This window comes from Candoia aspera, chromosome 5 (genome assembly GCF_035149785.1).
Source record: "Candoia aspera isolate rCanAsp1 chromosome 5, rCanAsp1.hap2, whole genome shotgun sequence".
Lineage (NCBI taxonomy): Eukaryota > Metazoa > Chordata > Lepidosauria > Squamata > Boidae > Candoia > Candoia aspera.
The window spans coordinates 38,852,082-38,874,021 of NC_086157.1; the positions used below are offsets into that span (position 1 = coordinate 38,852,082).

General features: G+C 40.3%; 1 protein-coding gene across 1 annotated transcript in view; it reads right to left on the reverse strand.

The window, feature by feature from the left end:
* The window catches only part of OCA2 (OCA2 melanosomal transmembrane protein), a 188,332-nt gene that overhangs the window by 137,365 nt on the left and 29,027 nt on the right, over positions 1 to 21,940 (reverse strand). Inside the window, exons 6-8 of the mRNA XM_063304410.1 lie at positions 12,775 to 12,923; positions 11,317 to 11,399; positions 10,094 to 10,247 (exon numbers count right to left, since the gene is read on the reverse strand). Of these exons, the coding sequence (XP_063160480.1) occupies positions 10,094 to 10,247; positions 11,317 to 11,399; positions 12,775 to 12,923 (386 nt within the window). The remainder of the gene's footprint in view (positions 1 to 10,093; positions 10,248 to 11,316; positions 11,400 to 12,774; positions 12,924 to 21,940) is intronic.

Sequence of the window (21,940 nt, forward strand, 5' to 3'; positions counted from 1 at the left end):
GTCACCCACTTTTGTGGTAACCAACTTGAAAAGGCATTTTAGAAAATGTAATACTTGCAGAAGACAACAGTGGTCTACAAAATTAATGCTTCCTTGACTCTAAATCAACTGTTTATAATGTCTAAAAGTGGAATAAGGAATAAGCCTTTATATCAGTTACATCGTTAAAAAAAACTTAGAAAAGCCTAGATGCAGAATCATTCTATGGACATATTTTTTTCAATGTTATATATATATTACATTCTTATCACAGAGTTTTGTTTGCCCAAATTCAAAAATACCTGTCCTAACAGTCAGAAATCACGCTGAGACGAGGAGTAGGTCTCTAGTGTTTATTACTGCTACATAAAACAGAATCCTAACAAACTGAAGAAGTGTGGGAAAAACCCAGACAGATAAACCCCAAAAGTTAAGGCGGGTCTGATCTGTGTCTCTTTGAATGGCTGCTTAATTCCTCAGTACTACGCATGCGTTTTCCCCCCTGGATAGAGGCCCCCTCCTGCTTGCCATCAGTACTCATGACAATACCTATGGAATTCATGGTGTATGTGTGTATGTATGTGTATGTGTATATTATGTGTATGTGTATATACAGTATATATATACGCGCGCACACAAACACACACTTATATATGCTGCATAAGAGTTTTAATTTTCTTCTTCATTATACAGTTTATAAATGCTTGATACAATCAAATTTCATTTATAATAGCATTATGACATTATAAAAAAGATGTATGTACTGGGATCCAGACAACTTTTTATATGTCATTATCATAGAGGGAAAATATGAAATCACAGGCATATCACATTTATGGAGAACATTCATATGTAAAGGTTTATATTTCAGGGCTGTCCTTCAGGTGGAGATAGGATTAAGATGAGCAGCATGACGTTAGGAGCCTCTCTAAAGGCATCACATTTCAATCCCTCATCAGAATAATTTCTGAAGATGGCCAAGTACACTCCTAAAATTATTCTGGGAATACCTATTGAGCAATTTTATTTTCTCTTCTGCAGCCAGCTACCAGGTGCCCAGGGGGTGGGGGTGGTCACCAGACTTGAAGATCTAACCAACATTCAAAAACAGCATTTTGGAGAATGCAAGGCTGTCTGATAAGAAAGATGCATATGAAAATCCCTGTTGAATAAGGAAAAGCTCACACTTGAGCCATTGTTGTTTAGCCACAAAACCTTATTCCCTATTTCAGAATCCATCCTTGATTGGGTTGTCTACATTAACACTTAGGGTCATTTTTCTTTAATTAATCAGGTGTAAAGTTGTTGCTCTAGGCCTTTTTCAAACCGCAATCCACTGACATAAAAATCTTCTGAGGGTTGTCTGAGGAGGAAGAGTTAAGGACTGTCTAAAAGGCCACAAGTCACATACAGTGTTAAATGGAGGGATGGACTTTACATTTCTAATAAAATTCTTTCTTTCTTTTTGGCCTTCTATATACCATCAATGTGTAACAGTTTTGGTGTTTTTCTTACAAGCAGCTAAATTATTCCTTTCTGGTGACCTCCTGGATACATTTCTGAAAATAGAACAGGCTGAAACAAATTCAGATCTCTGACATCATCTTCATATTCCTTTGAGGTAAGAACCTAAGTGGATTTCACCAAACTTCAGTCATCCTTGAGAATGTTCTTTCCAAAATTCCTAGCTCAAAGGTAGGGCTGTAGAAGATCCCACGGTAAAAAAAGAACCTGTAGTTTTGACTTCTAAAACATTCACTGCTTTCCCAGCCAGAATTGAAAACATTATTGTCGTTTAAATTTCCTTTCATCTGATAAATTATACAACGAATCCAGCAACTTCTCTCTGCCTTTCATTATCCAGGTTAAATGAGTGTTATGTGGTATTGTTTGTTCCCCAGCATCAAGTGTTACATTTCCAATTGTTGCAGCGGTGTCCGTGGTTTATTTCCCTGAATGCCATCTAGAGTTGCTTCGGCAACTGAGGCAGCTAATAAATAAATAAATAAATAAAATGACCTCAGAAATCTGCTTGAAGTGACCTCCGTATGAAACTTTAAATGCAACTGGAGGCATTGCTAACCTCTACTGTTCACTCACATATTTGTCCTTCATGCACTGAAATATCTGTTCTCAGGAAGGAATTCATTTCCATTTAGTAAGAACAGTAACACTCAGTAGCTGCCATTTTAACAGTAAAAGTAGGGGATTGCATTTTTCCCCAATGACCATCTGTCACAAAAATCTATCAGCGAATGTTTGTTGTTGAAATTTGCTACTATTTGGTTTAATAAGGAAAGAGAGGGCAAAAGACTGAGCCCTTTGAGGTAAGCCAGATCAAGGAAGGGGCAAGACAAGGATCTGAAGAATCATCTTTGTGGTAGTAAGGTAGAATAACAGAGTCCTGACAGCCAGACCAAAATCTTCACTGCCCTTTTGTAAGGACCACAAGGCTGTTCTGAGTCTCTCACTCCCTGGGTTTCTACTTTCCCAGGGCTGAGAAATCATGTCACTCTCCCATCTCCTTCTCGAGGCCAGAGATAAATTCCTCTACAGAAAAAGACAAATCCATCCAACAGTAAGTGAAATGGCTATTCACACTTTGAGAATGATTTGAAAAAACTCTTAAGAGTCCACACAAACAGCAACCCAGCCCCTCTTTGCTATTCATCAAAGAAGTGTTTCTTAAACTTTTTTCTCTCAGGACCCCTACCCACTTTTAAAAATTATGGAGGATCTGAAAAGAACTTTTGTTTGTATGGGAGGGAGAGAGGGAGAGAGGGAGAGAGAGAGAGATTTACCAAATTAAGAATTAAAATTGATGCAGTTGCTGCTGCTACTGCTTCTCGTGATTGTTTGATGGGATTTTAATATTGTATTATTTTTCAACATAGACTGGCAAATAATTTTGATTTTGAGAGGGTGTTGGGGGACCTCCAGGGGTCCTAAGACCACACTTTAAAAAACCCTGCATTAAAGGAATTGATCTTTATTCAGGCTTCCGCACAAAACAGAAGAAAAGTACAACAGCCTTAAAAGTTACATTAACTTTAATGAACTGATATTTTAAAGCAGACACGCCTTTTTTTTTTCAGGCTCACATGGAAAAAGATAGGCTGCTTTCATGAATAGCCAAATTGCTCTGCTTCAGCAAGTTGCAAAGCATTTCTTCCAAATTATTTTCAAAGTGTGCACAGTCCTTATAACTGGAATACAAATCTTGTTATTCATTTCACCATTCACAGCCACGCCCTCAGAAAGCAACAATGCAACACAGAAGAAATGCAAATAAACATGTGATAAACAAAATTAGCATAATTTTGCAGCAGTACTTGGATATCATAAATATAAACAATGCTATAGAAATTTATTATAGAATCCAATGGAGAAAATAAATAGCCTAAAACATATTAAGGTAAGGCACCACTAAAGAGATATCTTCTAAAAGCCTATTTGAAACCTGGCAAAATCATTCCAGCTCACTCAGTGCCTTCAAATTGCAAATGAAATGCTAATCTGAATTTTAACATGCTATTTGACTGTCTGCAATTTTTGTCAGAATTATGAGAAAATTTAATTTGCTGTAAAACAAGGTAGGTGGTAGCATAAAGCTGAACACAAATTTTTAGAAATAGTTGGTTTTGATGAAATCTACCCAGGCTCTTTTCCAAAAAACAATAGCTATTAGAAAGCTGATTTCAGATATTGGAATTTGTACTTTCAAAGTGTTCTATTTTTAGGAATTAGTTACTCTGTGCCATCTGGCAGAGGTCATCAGAAAAGAATAAATTAGTTGCCAGTGGCAACAGCACAGCTAAACTTCACACTTTGGAGACATAGAGTGGAAATCCAAAAATTTAAACAGAAATTTGGCTGATGGCTTATGGCACTAAAGAGCTCAGATTGTTCAAGTGAGACAATTGTGTTTATTCCCAATTCCCTAAGACTTCTCCAGGTAAAACAATCTGAGAATTCAGCTGAAGAATTAATGAACGCTGATGTTGCTCTCAGAGCCAGATTGGAAACAGGCTAACAGTTTGTTAACCCTGAAGAGTGATGCTCAAAGTAAATTCATATGTCTTGGTACAGTCTTACAATACTGTAAAAGTTCAAAGTTCTATACAGGACTATTTGTTCATTGGAACAGTTCAAGGTACATGAATCTTGCTCCAACTATCAGGTCAGAGTTTCTCAACCTTGGCAACTTTAAGATGTGTGGACTTCAACTCCCATGGCCGGCTGGGCAATTCTGGGAGTTGAAGTCCACACATCTTAAAGTTGCCAAGGCTGAGAAACACTGTATTAGGTTGAAATTTAAGACTCTTACTCTAATTTAAAATTCCCAAGAACAGCATGATGAATGAATACTGATTTTTTAACTACTTTACTGTAGGTCCTTATACTGCTGAAACCTTTAAATGCTGATCATATAGCAAATCTACCTATATAAACATACATACAAACCTGCCTGGCTATTTATATGGAAGGAATTAACCTAATTATATGGAAGAAAACATGTATTAAACATATATCAAGACTTGCCATGGGTGTGATATTTAAGACAAGTAAATGTCTATCTGTATATAAGTGCACAATGTTTAAGATGAGACTTCTTCCATATACAGTAGTTTCTTACTAGGAACTATATTTGCTTGTTTGTTTATATGTTTTATATGCCACCTATCTCACAGCAATGACTCAGGCTAGCATACAAGGTGTTTTTAATTGCTTTTTAATTGAACAAGGTTAAAGCAACAGTTTAGCAATCTAAACCACAATGTCCAAGATCAAAACAATCATACCAACTAATAAAAAGCAACATTAACTAGCAGAGTTCACCTAAGCTCCCAATCTGAATGCATCACAAAGACTGAAGCATTGATTGATTGATTGATTGATTGATTGATTGACTGATTGACTGATCATTCTTGAATGCTAGCATATTTTCTAATGACTCCTGGCAGTTAACCCAAGAAAGTGCTATAAAATATTCACACAGTCAATATTAAGAAATTAAATTAATGCAATTTAATTAAAATGTCCATCTTAATAAATAATAATCAGCAAAAACTGTTCATAAAAATAAAAATAGTGAAGCATCAGAACAATACATAGCATCATTTAAGCAACCATCAAAAACTCTGTAAGAGCTTTGATAACTAGCATCCAAAAGCAATTAATAATGGATGAAATCTGATTTCCAAAGAAAGGCTACTATATTCTAGAATACCAAGGTCATAATAGAAAGGTAACACTGTGTGGCCTGCAACACGTATCCCACCTCATCTCACTGAAGTGGGAAATCACCAAGAATATCTCCAAAACTGAACATATTAAATGGGACAATTACAGCTGAGAAGGTGGTTCTGAAAGTATTTTGGTGCCAAGCCATATAGCAGTCTAATTTTACATACTCCAGGATTATATAATGCCTCACAATAGTTAGAATTAATCAGCAGTTTGGTTAAAGGTGGGTATTCTTTTTGATCAAGAGCTATTTCCTTATGACAAGGTGCACTGGGGAATCCAACAGGGCCAAAGGCAAAACTGGGCATTCCTTTTCTTCCTTAGCCATCTTCTGTTCAGTCTCTCATTCATTCACTCTCTGTTACACACAGTCACCCATTATCTCTTCATCCACAATCCTTCATTATTAATCATATTTCCACCTACATCCATTCACACAAATGCATGTATCAACATTAAAACACCCACCATAACACCCTCCTGCAAAGCTAGCTCCTTCCATATGCTATCACCTCCCTTGCACACCTGTCAGTCAGCCAGCCAACCAGGTTGCTCCACTCAGTTATCTGTGTATTTGCCTTCAGGCTATCAGCCAATCTGTTTTTGCTGTCTTTTTAGAAGCATGTCTTCCACCAATCAAAAGTGTCAAATGACCACAACACTCTCATAGTGATTGATGGAGTGTAAATGAGTACCTGCATGGCTATATAACTAGTACACAAGATGATGCATCCATGCTCTGATGTTGAACAACTTGGGACGTGGTTTAATGTAGACCTCAGCACAGATAACACCAGTCCTCACACTATTCCCCATGGAAATTTTGGTGATTAATCAGCGCAACAGGAAAAAGGTTTGATGGAAGATTAGGCCATTTGGTTATTGCAGGACAGCATTAGTCACAGTTTTGACAATGGCAACAATTTACAATCAAGGCAGAAAGAGACAATTGTATATTTAAGACTCAGAGGGTTATTCACTGTTCCTATGGGGTGATTTAGGGAATAGAGTGTTTTTTAATTAACTTCCTGTTCAAAATCACTAGGCAACAGACCAGTTGTGGGAAAGAGGTGTCTGTTATTCATGACTGTCCATTAAACCAGAAAGTATATCATCTATTTGCATTTTTGTTTATATTATTTGTATAATGTTGTCATCTCACAAATTGGTGACATTGTTTGCAGCATTTACTTAATGATTTCATTACACAAATGATGTAAAATGGTGTAAATACAATGGGAATTTCATTTGCTGCATCTGAAGTCCATTGCGCTGAAGTCCACTAAATCAGGATGTCATTGTAATCCTGTGTTACAAAGCTGAAACCCAGTATAAAGAAAATGAAAGTGCCACCATGCTGCCTAGAGTCTAGGAATGTCCTCGTATCCCTTGAAAAAGTGAATTCTTATAGAATCCACTGCAATTAATTGAAGGGATGATAGATCCAGCTTTACACACCACAAATATAAAGTATGTAATACAGCATATACACACCACCAGTTAGACTAAGTGTTTGAGCTTAGCCATAGATTTAAAAATCAACATATATAAATAATAAGCCCATTTCCTGAGGCTGCAAAAGATCATTCAAAATGAACTGTACTTCATCACAAAATGAGTATGAGTCAGTAGGGTGAAATGAACACAAAGAAAGTCAAGTGCTACTTTAGGCTGCATCTATGAATGCATAGCTATGAAATCACAAGAAGTAATATCTCCACTATGTTCAGTGCTGGTCAAAGCCACCTCAAATATTGTTTCTATTTCTAGATGCCACAGTTTGGGAAGTATTCAGAAAGAACAGTACAGATTCAGGAAATGGCAATGAGAGTCAAGGGCCTTGAAGAAACTAAGTATGTTTAGCCTTGAAAAGAAAGGACCAGGGAAAACGATATTAGTGTGATGAACACCTATCCCCAAGTTTCCAACCAGACTCACACAAGAAGCTTATGGATATCTGATTTATTACTGGATAGTATGCAAGTTCAAGAGCAAAGCTGAGAACGGCAAAAGCGCAGGTCTTCCAAACAATTAAAGCTTAGACAGTTCCAATCCCTCCTCCCAGGGTCAGAAAGAGTCCACTCCCTGCAGCCTGCAGGTGTTCCTAACAGTTCCTGCTGGTCTTCAGGAAAGTCTCCTTGAACAGACGAGATAACCCGAATAGAGATTCCAAAGTCTCTACATCAGTGCCTGGTACAAAAAACAAGAGCAGCGCCCTCCCGAACAGTAACACGTGTCAGCACCAGCATGGCATGGGAACTGGTTATGATGTTCACAGGAACATTGGAACAGGAACCATGACAATTAGTCTGGCTACACATGCAGCAGTAAATAACACTGAGTTTGCCCTTTGATATATTTTGGGCAAGGGGGGTCGAGCTATTGATACCATTTCTGGGTCAGACCCCAGCTGGGGATTCTTGTACATATAAGGGGGGAGGAGGAGGAGGAGGAGGAGGTTTGATCAGGTTCCACTTTATCAACTTGATCAGGATAGCCAAAGAAAATTAAAACAGCTTCCTAAGAAATGATACCTAGCCATTATACCCTGATGGCTTGGATTTCCATATTTTTTCCAAACTCCATGTTCCTACTGCACCAGATAAAGATACATGAGCAAAACCCACAGAATGTCAAAAGAATAAACATCTGTACTTAATTTGCTCATGTCATTAAACTACTCTTTTTTAGTTGTTTCCCTGGAATACTGTGGATCCTAATGAGCAATAACAGATGCAAAATAGTTCTATTAAAAATAAACAAACCAAGCTTTCCTTAAAAAGCCTGCTTCCTATTTTTAAAGCCTCACTTTCTCCAGTTCGGTATATTTTTGTACGTTCAAACATTATGGTAGTATTGTCTCTTTGACCATCTCAGTTCTTTTGAAGCTATTTCTGTTCCACATACTGTATATTTATGCGCATGCCTGCACGTGCGCACACACACACACACAGACAGGTGGAAGACTGTTCTTGTTAACTTTTAAAAAACTTTCTCATTGTGTTTTCCCTTCGGTGCCTTGGGCTGACTGACTATGGCATGGTAACGTTCAATTTACTCAGCACACCTCCACCAAAGAAGGAAAACACAAATAAGATACAAGATGGGGCATGTGCATCATTCCTATAAAAAAGTGGCACTTCTCAATATGAATGTCATGAAGCAGGAGGAAATATAAAACTTTAAAAAGTAGATGCCCTTGAAAGTTTAGGGTTTTTTTTCCTGGGGGGGGGGGGATGGCACCCTCCTGACTGTTAGTCAAAAAGCGTTCTCTCTGTAAGGAAGTAAGACAAAATCAGAGCAATAGGTAAGATTTCGAACAGCAAGCAGTGCCACCCGGTGTTTAAATGCATTCTTAATTTTCAGCCCAAGTCACACTTTTTATTATATTATAGAGACAGAAAAATCTTACATCTGTTGATGGGGGAAGACGTGGTTCTTCAAAAGTTATAGTGGAAATGCAACTATTTTAAAAAATTAACTACAGCTACGTGAACTAAATTCTGCTGTGGAGGAGAAAAATCTAACATGGGAGAATATAGCTATACAATGTGAATTGTCCAGAGCTCCAATAGTGCCTAAAAAGGAAATAAATCAGAAAGCAGCTAGCATTTTCCAAGCAAATGACCGAGGGAAAGGACAGTGACCTAGAACCAACGCTTGACTTAGACACTCTTTCACAAACTATTCAAGAATTGTATCTCCAAGCACCTATTTAGCAGCTGTCCTCTCTATTATGTATAAAAGAGTAAAGCAGTTGATGAGAGATGCAAACATTTCACTTCTTCATAACTTCATAATAGCTTAGTAACACCACTATGCTTCAAACTCTCCATATCAAGACCCACTAAATGGCAGGGGTCTACATTTGTTTTTACCTTGCCAAGCGGTACCAGAGACATGATACTGATGTCACCACTGGGATTTCTGGCCCTTTTCCAGAGGAAGAGGGTAGGATTAATAGAACTACAGTAATCCTTTCAGCCTCTTCATGAAAAATAGCATAACCATTACTGGGGGGATTTCCAGTGAAATTAAGCAGCCCAAAAACCAGCTGGGTGACCTTGGGCCAGTCCCTCTCTCTCAGCCTAGGAAGAGGGCAAAGGCAAACCACTTCCAAAATCCTGCTGAGAAAACTGCAGACACTTGTCCAGGCAGTCGCCAGGAATCAATGCTGACTCAAAGGCACCAAAAAGAAAAAATCTTGTTGAGCTCCAGGAGTTGAAAAAAAGGAACTGAAATAACATATGACCCATAGGTTGCTCAGAGATCTGTCATTCTGCCTCGTTGCTTAGCAGGTCAAACTACATTCTGCTACTTCTGTTCCAACTCTTACACAAGTACAAGAGTATTATGTGGTGCTAATGAGTGATTTGGGGGAAAGAGAAATAAAATGGATGGGATTTTTTTCTTTCTTCTCATCACAGACCTGCCAATACAAGCCTGGCATCTTTCTGACCAAAAAGATAGCTAAGAACCAAAATAGCTTGCAGTGTGATTACCAGCAATCAGAATGTTAAGCATTTCCTGTTTAATTACTATGTTCCTATGAAGGGTTGGTGGGATTGATCAGAGTTCCAAGTGATCATTTAAAAAACTGAGTTTAATTTATCATGGGGTTGAGATCTATGCTATAACTGGTTTTCAACCTTACAGAAATGGAGGGTTTAAAATAGAATGAAAAGTTACTGAAAATCAATGAAAAAAAATCAAATGAAAATATACCGAGATTGATGTAGGCCTGTAGATGTACTTTACAGAAATGTACTGATTCTTATTCCAATTTTCAGCTTGGTATTTCCGGAGTATATTAACTGACAAAAACAATTCTGCTCCTATTGCCCTTGAATAAAATGATTATGCTTACCTCAAACACGATCAGAACATAAACTCCTGCTAAAATGACTGATGCTATTGTGACTTGAGCCTCTACATTTGCATGGAGATACTGATGTGTCACAGAAAGAGGAATGGTTTCTGATTCCTGAAGAAATGCTTGGATACTTATGGAAGTTTCTTTTCTGTTGAAAGAGAGTTCAAAATTCTATTTGGTAGACCGAAGTAGAAATGACTACACGTTCATACTGCTTGAAGTTTTAAGCAGTACTAATTCTTAAAATTTAAGCTATTTATCTTGCTGCTATTACTCTGTTTCAAAATAGTTGATGCAATGATTTAGAATATTTTAAAATATTGAGATCTTTTTTTAGGTCATTTTCACAACTAGCACTAAAACAGAACTTCTGAAAAGAGATTTAGATGCAAGGATATACAGGTTGTTCTTGTTTACTGACTGCTTCGGATAGCAACCATTCACAATTAGGACAGTGATGAAAAAGTAACTTTGCAACCAATGCGCATCTACTCCTTCAGTGTGAAACTGGTTAAGGACAGGTCAATTTCAGGCAGCAGCAAGGCAGCCAGGGTTCTAATCCATTAATTAAGGTCCAGAGCTGAGCTTGTTAACTTAAGGTTAGCACTCTTTAGGGAAGTGGTGTGTTGGGAAGAAAAGCAGCTCAGGAAGAGTTAGCTTGTTTAAGCAATCTCTCTGCCCTGCAAAGAGAAAAAAAAAAGGGGGAAAAATGGGTCAGGCACAGGGCACTGTAGGAGAGAACTTTATCTGAATGAGACAGCAACAACCAGTGATCTTCACAGCATGTCTGTCTGACTGACTGTCTGTCTCTCTCTCTCTCTCTCTCTGGCACATGGTTCACTTAGTGACCATGTCACTTAGCTACCACTTTAACCAAACTAATCTAAATGAGGACTACCTGTATACAAATACACATCAGTATAAACATATATTATGCGATGTGAAGAACTAAATATGGTTGGGTAAGGAGGAAGAAAGGATATGTCTTGGCAGCCTTCTTTTTCCCAGAAAAAGAGAAGAAAAGGGGGTTCATGAGACAAAATCTTGCTAGATTCAATTCAAAGAGTCAGAGGGGAGCATTATGCAGCACATGAAGTGCTCCCACCCACTCACCCACCTACCATGATAATGAATATTCCAATTAGAGCAACTGTATAAATAATTCTTAAATTAATATAAAATAGTTTTAATGGGTTTCATTGGATTCATGATCCAACCTGTTCACTGTCTCAAAGATTCTAGTCACAACAACTTGCTCATTTTTCTTCAGATTTAATGGAAGAGTCCAATTATATAAGATCTGCAAAAAAAAAGGAAGGAAATAATTAAAACAGTCCAGGTATGTTGGCATATAGAGATCTTAAAATCCAGTAATATTTACAGTATATTTGGTGAGAGTCATTCCTTGATTAAGATAATGCTCAAGATGGTCAGTTGATCAATGGGAAGTAACAGGAATTATATCCTAATGGGTGTGAACACATTAGGGATAAAATATTGATGTGTCAGGGGATCAAATTAGAATACTGCACATTAAACCCATGATTTTCTGTTTGCTTTAAAGTGTGGAGGGGGAGGGGTGTCTTTTGTAGCCAAAGGAATTTATAAGGAAAGGAGCAAACACCTTTTTTTAACCTTGCCATGGTCCACAGTTTTAAGTCATCTTCCAACTGGAAGTGAATTGTTTTGGGGAAAAATGCCTTAAAGCAGCTAAGTTTCATCCTTCTTTTCCACTGGTTGATAGGGGAGGGAATGAATAGATCATGCCCCTCCATCTCTCCTGACCATATGGGCAAAAGATATGCATGTATTTAATAAATATTCATATAATGAATGTTGCCCAGAGACACAAGATGGCAGTTTGAAACAACGAATTGATATTTTGGGGAAAACAGGGAAAGCACAACTGAAGTCAGCTGTAATTATAATGTATTATATACCTGGAAGCTCCCCAGGTTTCTTACTGAGAGACTGTCTGCCTTGTAACTATGCCTACTGCTCTCCTTTCTTGCTTGTATATGTAAACTAAGCAATTAACCTTATAAAGTCAAGCATTTAACACTACTGTCTTCACTATCTCTCATCAAGACCTGCTCTAATGTCTGCATTTAATGGCTGGATGAAAAACATCCCATATAAGTCACCTCAACTTTTAATGTGAAAGAAAGATGTAAATGTTATCAAATCCTTTTAACCTGCATCCCTCTGCTCATATACCAGGTAACCAGTTGGGTTTATTTCTTAGTAGTAATGTGCAAGATTACATGGCACACACAAGAACCAGTTTAGTGTAATGGTTAAGGTACCAAGCTAGAAACTGGGAAACCATGAGTTCCAGTCCTGCCTTGGGCCAGTCACACTCTCAGCCCTAGGAAGAAGGCAATGGCAAACCACTTCTGAAAATCTTGCCAAGAAAACTGCAGGGATTTGTCCAGGCAGTCTCTGAGAATCGGACACAATTGAATAGATTTTAAAAAAATGGCATACAAATATAAACACTCTTGGTACATTTGCTAATGTAATTTTTCATGTTGAAATCTGCTTTAGGCTCTAGAACCCTATGCACACTTTCCTTGGAGAGCCCTAGGACTTCTAATCCTTTCCACATTGCTTGATAGAGGACTACGGGCAGATCTGTAAGAGGAGGAAGCAGATTCAAATTTTTAAAGTCTTACTTGCTTTTGACGTCTCCTTTTAGGACTGGCATCTTCTATTTGTCCAATTTGAACTACAACATAGTCTTCTGGTTGTCGCTCAGCTACAAAGGGACCTCCCAGTTCTACCTTTAGAAGGGCAGAATCACTAAAACTGCTAAAGTTCACAGCTGATAGAAAGACAGTTAAGGACTCCACATTTTTCTAAGAGTTGAAAGGCCAATGGCATTTTAAGAGTTGAAAGGCCAATGGCAATATGTGATTTGTGTTACCACCATAAAAAAAACTAATAATAGTATCATCCCGTTTCCTTATTCTACTGTGATTTGATTCTTTACTGTTCCTGTAATTTTTGTATAGCTAATACAATTAATTCAAAACAGCCAACTCTTATTTCAGAGACTTAAGAACATGTCTCTGAATAGCGTTCTGCCTGAAATCTTATTAACTTGTCCCTGATGAATGGAAATAACCATTTATAAGAAGGAAAGAGAAAAAAGAAACTTTCTCAGGAGAAAATGTGATTTGTCTTTCTTCCTCATTGTTACTTATAAAAGATTGGAAGATCCAGATTCTCCTGACATCAGGAAATCACTGTGGGGAGAGACTTAGCCTAGAAACAGTATCACAAAAACTTTACTGCCTTTTAGCATTGCAGGCAGAGAAAAAGGGAATATGATACATATCAAAACATATTCTGCCTCTAATCCCATTTTTCCTGCCCTGTGTACTCATGGGTTACTTTTGGAGGACACATTAGGTTCATCTTCATGGCCAAAAAGTGGTAGTATTGACAGCATCCCCTTGGGACAAGCACACACAGAACCAGATGTTATCATGACTGTCACTGGTATTCCTTGACAATGCTGGTTTTTTCATCATTCTTCAGTATGTCTCCTGGCACACATAATACCTGTATTGCTTCACAAAATTCCCAATTGGTTTGAATACAACATATTGAATAAGTTCTGGGTATTAACATGGCAACTTTCCATACTATGGTCAGATTCATATGCAATCTGGCACAATACATCAGAAGGTCATCCAGCAAAAGGTGGCATCAAAAATTGGTAAAGATGTATACAATGGCCCTCAGTCACAATTCATATAGATACATATAGATAGATAGATGATATAGATAGATATTGATGAGACAGAGGTAGAGGTAGAGGTAGAAATGACAGAGAAACCTGGGTTGGTTTTTGAAGATCTAGATGTCCTATGAGTGCATTTTAAAAAAATCTTCATAGTATTGTTATACTGTATATGGTTCCAAATGGACTGATCATTACATTACCTTCGACTGTCTAAAGTACTTGTATTTTTAATCTGAGATGTTATTGCTACACAAATGTATTAAGAATGCTATACATTTATTTTAATAGTTGTCAATAACTGCAACTTTTAAAATATTGAAGTTTTGAATGACTACTACGATTTCCAGGTTGACTTGTATACAGTGTGCTTCACAGATCCTGATGCTTTGAATTGTGGTTCAAAGGGTTTGCTGACCTACGTTAATTAACCTAACAGCCCAAAACACTTTGACAGCCTGTAGCCAATTTTATGAGTAGAGCCATAATTTGTATCCGCAAGAAGCTTCAGGTGCACATAATTACAGCTGCTTCCTTTCTCACAATATGACTAAAATATACCCTGTAATTACACAAATAGCATATTCAGAAGCCATTATCAAAAAAAAAATCCTTCAAAATTATAGAAAGAAAAAATGGAATTCATTTCACAATATATTAATATAGAATAAAGTGGCCAATGCTTTTGCGTGATACCTTATACCACACCAAAAATGTTATCCGTGTAGGCCTCATCTGAAACACTTAACAAGAATGCTTAGGGTTGAGTGTCAGTTCATACAAGAACTACAATATGACCTACTGAACAGAGCAACAGGCTCTTTAGCTAGTTTCTTAGCAATTGAACTTAATATTCAAGATGTTGCTTTTAATGGAATAAAATGGATCTAGAACTAAAGCCTTGGATTATTCATTCCCTGGGGCATCCACAGGGGGGTGTCTTGACTTTTTGACACACGTACCCCTGTGGACATCTGTGCTTGTTCCCCATTTATTTCTAGTATTTGTTCTTCTTACTTTCCTGGCCTGTTTCTCTTTGCTCAACTATGATAGTGTCACTATGGATTATCTCCTCATAATGTCTCTTTCTCATTCTCTAACCATACATACTCCCAAACATGCATTTGGTTACCCAGTCAAAATATGTGAGGAAGGTTTTCCTAACACTGAGGAAGTTCCTGGCAACCTTCAAAATTGCACCATGCCAAGTCTTTAAAGATCAGCAAATTTGATGTTTATATGTGAAAGTGCTCATGGACATATTTCTTGCTCACACTGTATAATTATATCTTCAAAGTTTGTATTTCCAAGTATGAAGACCGGTACTCTAATGGACTCTGGAAATGTGCTTTTGCATTTTGTATTTTTGGGTAGTCTTGTAATGCCAGGATATTTTAATGCCTTTTAGCCTTTTAATGGATGAAGGAAAAGAGTAGAAGAAGGGGGATTATGCATAATTTTCTCTTTCTTTAATTTCCATACATTCGCTGGAAAGCTTCATGCAGGTTATCTGTCATTCCATGCAATTGAAACAGGAGAGATTTTTAGCCATTCAGTTATTAAACTAAACATTAGCAGAGGTGAGGTGGAGTGGCGTGTCCCCAAAATTGTATGTATTTAGAAGTCTAGTCACAAATGGAATCGTTTATAGGTGTAAAGGGTCAATTCAGCTGAATACAGTCACTAAAGGCTGTACTTCCCTTCTCTGTATAGTCAATGTATCTACTACACAATTCTAGAAAGGATTTCCAGTATACCTTTCCCTATAGAGAAAAATTGTGTATTTAAGTATACTTGTGCATAGGTTCCACTTTTATCTGAACGTATGGATATCAGCTTCATGGAAGAGCACATATAATTCTATATCTCCATCCTCATACACTTAGCAAAAATGGCTTTTGTCTAAGCTGATTCTGAGCTTATAGAGGAGAATATGGGCATGTTTTTCACTGTGATTCTTTGAGTAATATTTTTCTTTGAAAAATAGTTGTCACAATAAACAATTTATCTACAGTATATGATGCATATTCAGTAATAATAAAATAATCATCACTAATGTTCTGTAAGTGGAAGAACAAAGGCCACTTTTCTCCAACAGAGCTGTAATATGGCAATTGGATTTGTTCCAGCTCTTTGTCCTCCATTTGTCTGTATTACATATTATAATTCTGCCTACAGCTGAAGTTATTAGGGACACAGCATGAAGGGAAGTGTAGTAATGAATGACGAAGTACAGCAAGTAATTTAAAACAATCCAATAAAACTAAAAGTTTGTTTCATTGAGGTAAGAAATATATTTAATCCATTTACCCAAAGCACATGATGCTGATGATGATTTTAAATCTATCAGAACTGAGATAGCTTGTTTGGTAATCCAAATGATAAAATATCAAAATCTATCCAGTTGAAACAGGAGGGAAATGAAGCTACATTTCTCAGAAATATTTCTCAATTACCAATCTTTCATATAGCTGGAATGCTGTCAGAGATAACTATAACTGGTCAAGTATCCTGATTCATTAACAGTGTTTTACAGGGGTTGCAGACATCAGCTACCATTTTTACATCAACCTCCCTAGTTCAAATTCAGCATAAGCTTCCCAGATACTTAACATAGTTTGGCTTGATAAGAATCTTTATTCTAGAACGAAGCCACTTAAAAGAGCTGATTCCTCCCTTTCCCATGGCTTAATGGATACCTTGTTCATGTTCCTTAGACTTGATGTTAGATGGTGTAATGGTTGTGTGCCCTGAGGCTTACCCCCCTTCCGTTTTGACATGGCACAAACTGGACAAGAAGCAACATAGTCCTTGACATCACGTCTTAAGGAGGGCCACCAAAATTGCCTGCGGACCAGGTGTAGGGTCTTTACAAATCCAAAATGACCTGCCCGCTTATCATCATGAGACCCCCTTAAGATTTCCTTTCGCAAACTGTCAGGCACATAGAGGTGATTCTGCCTCCAAGCGAAGCCTTTGTCAAAAGTAACATTGTCTCTATTCGCTTGCAGCCAGGTGTCAGATTTCAGCTCTGAGAGAAACTTTTCTTGCAATTGGGAAGGAACAGCCGGCGCTCTAGCAGCCGGTGAAACTGACGCTGAGGGCAACTGCCCACGGGTCTGGCTGCGTGTGACAGCTTGCATCCCCAATTGGGGCTCTGTCCAAAGCGTCCCCACGACGTCAGGTGCCTGGGCTGAATCCTGAGGCAAGCGGGAAAGCGCATCGGCCAGGAAGTTTTTCTTTCCTGGGATGAACTTTAACTGGAAATCAAAACGGCTAAAGAACTGAGCCCAACGAACCTTCTTAGGCTGAGTTTGCGAGGCGTGCTAAGGGCTTCTAAATTCTTATGGTCCGTCCACACTTCAAACGGAAATTTAGCCCCCTCTAAAAGGTGGCGCCAAGTGTCCTAAGCTGCTTTCACTGCAAAAGCCTCTTTCTCCCAGACATGCCACCGTCTTTCTGTTTCAGAAAACTTTCGGGACAAGCACGCACAAGGCTTGAGGCAACCAGCAGCATCGGCTTGCATCAAGAGAGCCCCAATGGAAAAATCAGAAGCATCCACCTGAACCACAAAGGGCTTATCGGGATCAGGATGTTGCAGAATAGGTTCAGCAGTGAACAATCTCTTAAGCTTGTCAAGCGCCGACTGGCATTGAGGCATCCAATTGAGCAAAGCCCCCGGGTTTTTCACCCTCCGTGTGTCACCCCGCCCCTTGGTTTTCAATAAATCAGTTAGAGGCAATGCAATCTCAGCGAACCCCTGGATGAACTGGCGATAATAGTTACAGAAGCCAAGGAAACTTTGGAGCTGCCTGTGTGTGCGCAGGCGCTCCCAGTCCAAAATAGCCTGAACCTTGGCAGGGTCCATTTCAACCCCTGCATCCAAAATTCTGTACCCCAAATAGTCAAGTTGTGTCTTATGAAATTCACATTTAGAGAGCTTAGCATACAACTCTGCCTTTCTTAGTTTGCTAAGCATCTGTTTCACCAAACGCTCATGTTCTTCCATTGTTTCAGTGTAAATCAACACATCATCCAAATACACCAAAACTCCCTTGAACAAATGATCATGTAACACCTCATTAATTAGCTGCATAAACACCCCAGGTGCCCCTGCCAACCCAAACGGCAGAACCTTGTACTGGAAGGAACCCAGAGGGCAATTGAAAGCAGTCTTCCATTCATCCCCTTCCCATATACGGATACGGAAATATGCCTCCCTCAAGTCCAGTTTAGAGAAGATTTTCCCTTTAGACAGATGTGCTAGCATGTCTTTTAAGAGGGGCAGAGGATATTTGTTTAGGATCGAGACCGCATTGAGCCCGCGGTAATCCGTACATAGTCTCAAAGTCCCATCCTTCTTTGCTCAGAACAAGACAGGGGCACCAACCGGCGAATTAGCTGGCTCAATAAAACCCCTAGCTAGATTTTTGTCCACAAACTCACGCAACGCTGCCAGCTCCTTTTGCGTCATGGCATAGATTTTCAGTTTGGGCAGCTGCGCATTAGGGACCAACTCTATTGCACAGTCAGTTCTCTGGTGAGGAGGAAGTTGGTCCGCCTCCTTTTCCCCAAACACATCTGCAAAACTCTGGTATTGCTCCGGCAGGCCCTCCAGGGGGGTGGCAGCGAGATGCGGGGTCGCCGCCGACGCCCTCCCCATTGCAGCCTGTGGAGCGTCTTCTTCTATAGGGATTTGATAGAACCCATCCCCAAATGTCAAAGTCCGGTGCACCCAGTTTATGTGTGGGTTTTGTTGGACCAACCAGGGCATCCCCAGAATGACCAACGGCCCTCCCACAGGCGCCATGACAAATGGCAGCCCTTCCCAGTGGCTGCCCATCTGCAATGCCACCATACCCGTAAAATGGGTGACTGGCTTCCCCCCTGTCGTAGAACCATCCAACTGGGTAAAAATCATAGGGTGTTTTAGGGGGAACGTGGGTAATTCCAGCGCATCCACCACGTCCAGGTGCATCAAGCAGCGGGAACACCCTGAGTCGACCAATGCCCATGCTTCGACAGTTCTTGTTCGGGAGCCCAACTTAACTTTCACTGACAACGTAGGAAAGTTTCCACTCACCGAGGGGTAGTCGCGCCCTCCCTCTTCCACCTGCCCAGCGGCGCCCTTTAGAGCAGGTGGCTGGCGTTTCCCACCGGCTGGAGCAATTCGGGCTCCCCCTCCTCTACGAAATACGGGACTCCTTCTTCTTCGCCCTCAGCTACAGCCGCCTTCATCTTCCTGGGCAAGGTGGGTGACTTTCCCGATGATCTCCCCTGACGCTCCTCAGGTTTCCCTTTTGGGCATGCCGCCGCCCGGTGGCCCTCCTTCCCACATCGGAGGCACTGCCCTTTGGCGTAGCGGCTCTCCCTCCCCTCCTGCCATGCCGTTCGCCCTGCTCTGGCTGCGGTGCCCGTGGGTTTGGCAGCTCTCATCATGGCCATTTGCTTGGGACCTCTCTTGCTTTGAGCAAACTTCGCATGGGCTTGCTCCACGTTCCCTGCCAGCTGTATCCAGTCATATAGAGTGGTTGGGTCTGCTCTCCCCAACGACCACCTCAACAATTCGGGTCGCAAACCATCCTTGAACATTTCTATCAAAGCCGTCTGCGACCAATCGTCCACCTTGGCAGCTAAAGCTTGGAACTCTAAGGCGTAGTCTGCAACAGACCTTGATCCCTGGATCAACTCCCTCAGGGCCACTTTGGCTTTCTCCTTTGCCAACGGGTCAGCAAAATGTAATTTGAGCGCCCACAAGAATTCCTCGAACTCGTTCAATTCTAGGGCCTCCATTTCAGTCAATTGTACGAACCAATCAGCTGCCCTGCCTTCCAGTTTGGTGGCCACAGCATTTAACTTAGCCCTCTCAGAAGGAAACAGTGTCCCAAACTCCTCCATATAGCTCTTAGCATTTGTCAGGAAAAATGACACCTTCATGGGGTCCCCATCAAACTTGACCGTAAACTCCCTGTATCTAGCGCCCAGCGGGCTCTTCTTCCTCTCCTTCTGCCCAGCCTTTCGCTTGGCACCCATCGATCTTCCGTCTGGGGGGGGGAATCCGAAATCCTGACTTTGGGATGTCTCTTCTCCCCTCTTTCCATTCTCCTTCCTCGGTCGTCCGAATGCCGCGGGGGCGATGGGGATGATCGTCTGGGACTGCTAGATGGTGAACCCGCCCGATGTCTCCTCCAACCTCTCATCCTCACACCCGGGGAGGGGGAGGAGAGGGGGACGACTGTCGGGAATGGTGCTCCCTTCTCTCTCCAACTGGGTCCCACAAAGCCAACGATATTTTCAACACCATTTCTTCTAGGGATTGTAACCTGGCTTCCCACCCTTGTACTTTCACAGGGGTTCCAGAGTCCTCCGACCCTCTCTCACCGGCCATGGCTACATTTGGGGACAACGGGTACCTCAGCTTCCAAGACATCCTTGACGTCCCTGGTAGGGGTCCCTGCTCCTCATCCCACATCACCTGTTCAGTCGGCGCCTCTTCTGCTTTCTTCACCACTTTGGACTTCACAGCCTTCTGAATCGCAGGACTGGGACTCGAAACCCCCGACAGGTCCTCCGACTCCGGAGTGGGTTCTTTCCCACTTCTCTTAGCCATGGAATCCGGCTCCCCAGCATCTGAATACTCGCTTTCCCCCGAGTAAGGAGTAGGCTCAGTCATCGCTAACTTTAGTTCTTCACAGATTGCTCTGGATAGAGGTTAGCAGTAAGGGTTTAAGATTCTTAGCTTTATGTAATGGTTGCCTAACCTAACAAAGCCAGACTCACAAGTGAACTTTATGAAATCTGGTTTATTGAAGGATTAGTATGCAAGTGCAGAGAAAGCTGAGAATGAGCAAAAGCGCACCAAATACAAATTAAGAACCCTCGGCTCAAAACGTAAGACCTCCCCCCACCCAGCCATTCTAACACCCCGCCCCCTCATGTGCCAGTAACTGTCTTCACCATTCCTGGGAAAGCAACCTTGAGCATTTGAGAAAACCCAAACACATTCCATTCCCTCAACCCAGAGATAACAGTCCGGGCTATGGACGCCTCCCTTCCCTGCAAATCAAACATGCAATCAGTAAATGACATGTGAAGTGTTACGATGTACCAGGCACATTGAAACAGTGAACATGACAGATGGCAGCTGCTTGTTGACATAACCGGCATTCCTGCTGTGGGAAACAACCAATGCAACTCCCACATTTTTCATGATTTCCATGTTTTTTTTCCTTATCTTCCATCACAATACAAAGATGGAATTACCCCAAGTTGCATTAAGAAGTGTCCAACTCCTTGGATGTAGGTGTCTGAAAATTCTTTACAAATAATATGTCTAGCAAAAGCTTCTGGTCTAGAAAAAAAGGCTGCCTGTACCAAACACTTTCCGTAGTCAAGCCTTTGAGCTTTTAAGTCAATAAATCACCAAGGAAAAAGAACCACAACCTTACTATTTTGGAATGTTACACTAAAGCTATTTAATTTGAATCATTGCCAATCTGAGCAAATGCATCAAAAAAGATTAAGAGCAAATCTTAATAGACATGAAAAATTCCCATTAGTTCAAGTTAGTGCATGGTGAAGGAGGTTAATGGTATTGGGAAGAGTGTGACTTCTCTAGTTTAACATCTGACAATAGCAGCCAATCCATCTCAGCAGGACACCAACTATGCATTAGAGAAATGGCCAAGCAAGATAAAACAATAGGGGGTAAAGAAGAAGAGGAAAGAAGGTCATCTGTAGCTGTGCCAGATTTGTCACTCTTCAAATAATGGACCATCTTCTTCCAGTGTTCCTGAATGAAGGGTAATGTTTGGAAAGGAAAGGAAAGGAAAGGAATTCAGCAAATATTGATCAGCAAGATCTCTGAGATGGCCTGTCACATGTAGTTCATGCACATTTACACCTTCCACTTTCCTTCACTTTCCCAGCCAACCATCCAAAGCCAGGAGAAGCAAAGGCAAAAGTAACAATTTTAGTGCTTCCACAATCCCTTCAAAATGTGTGTGCATGCCACTAAGTTCATATATATACTGTAATATGGGACACAGAAATTGTGACTTTGGGAAGAAGAGCTAAGTTCCTTGAACTTAGGG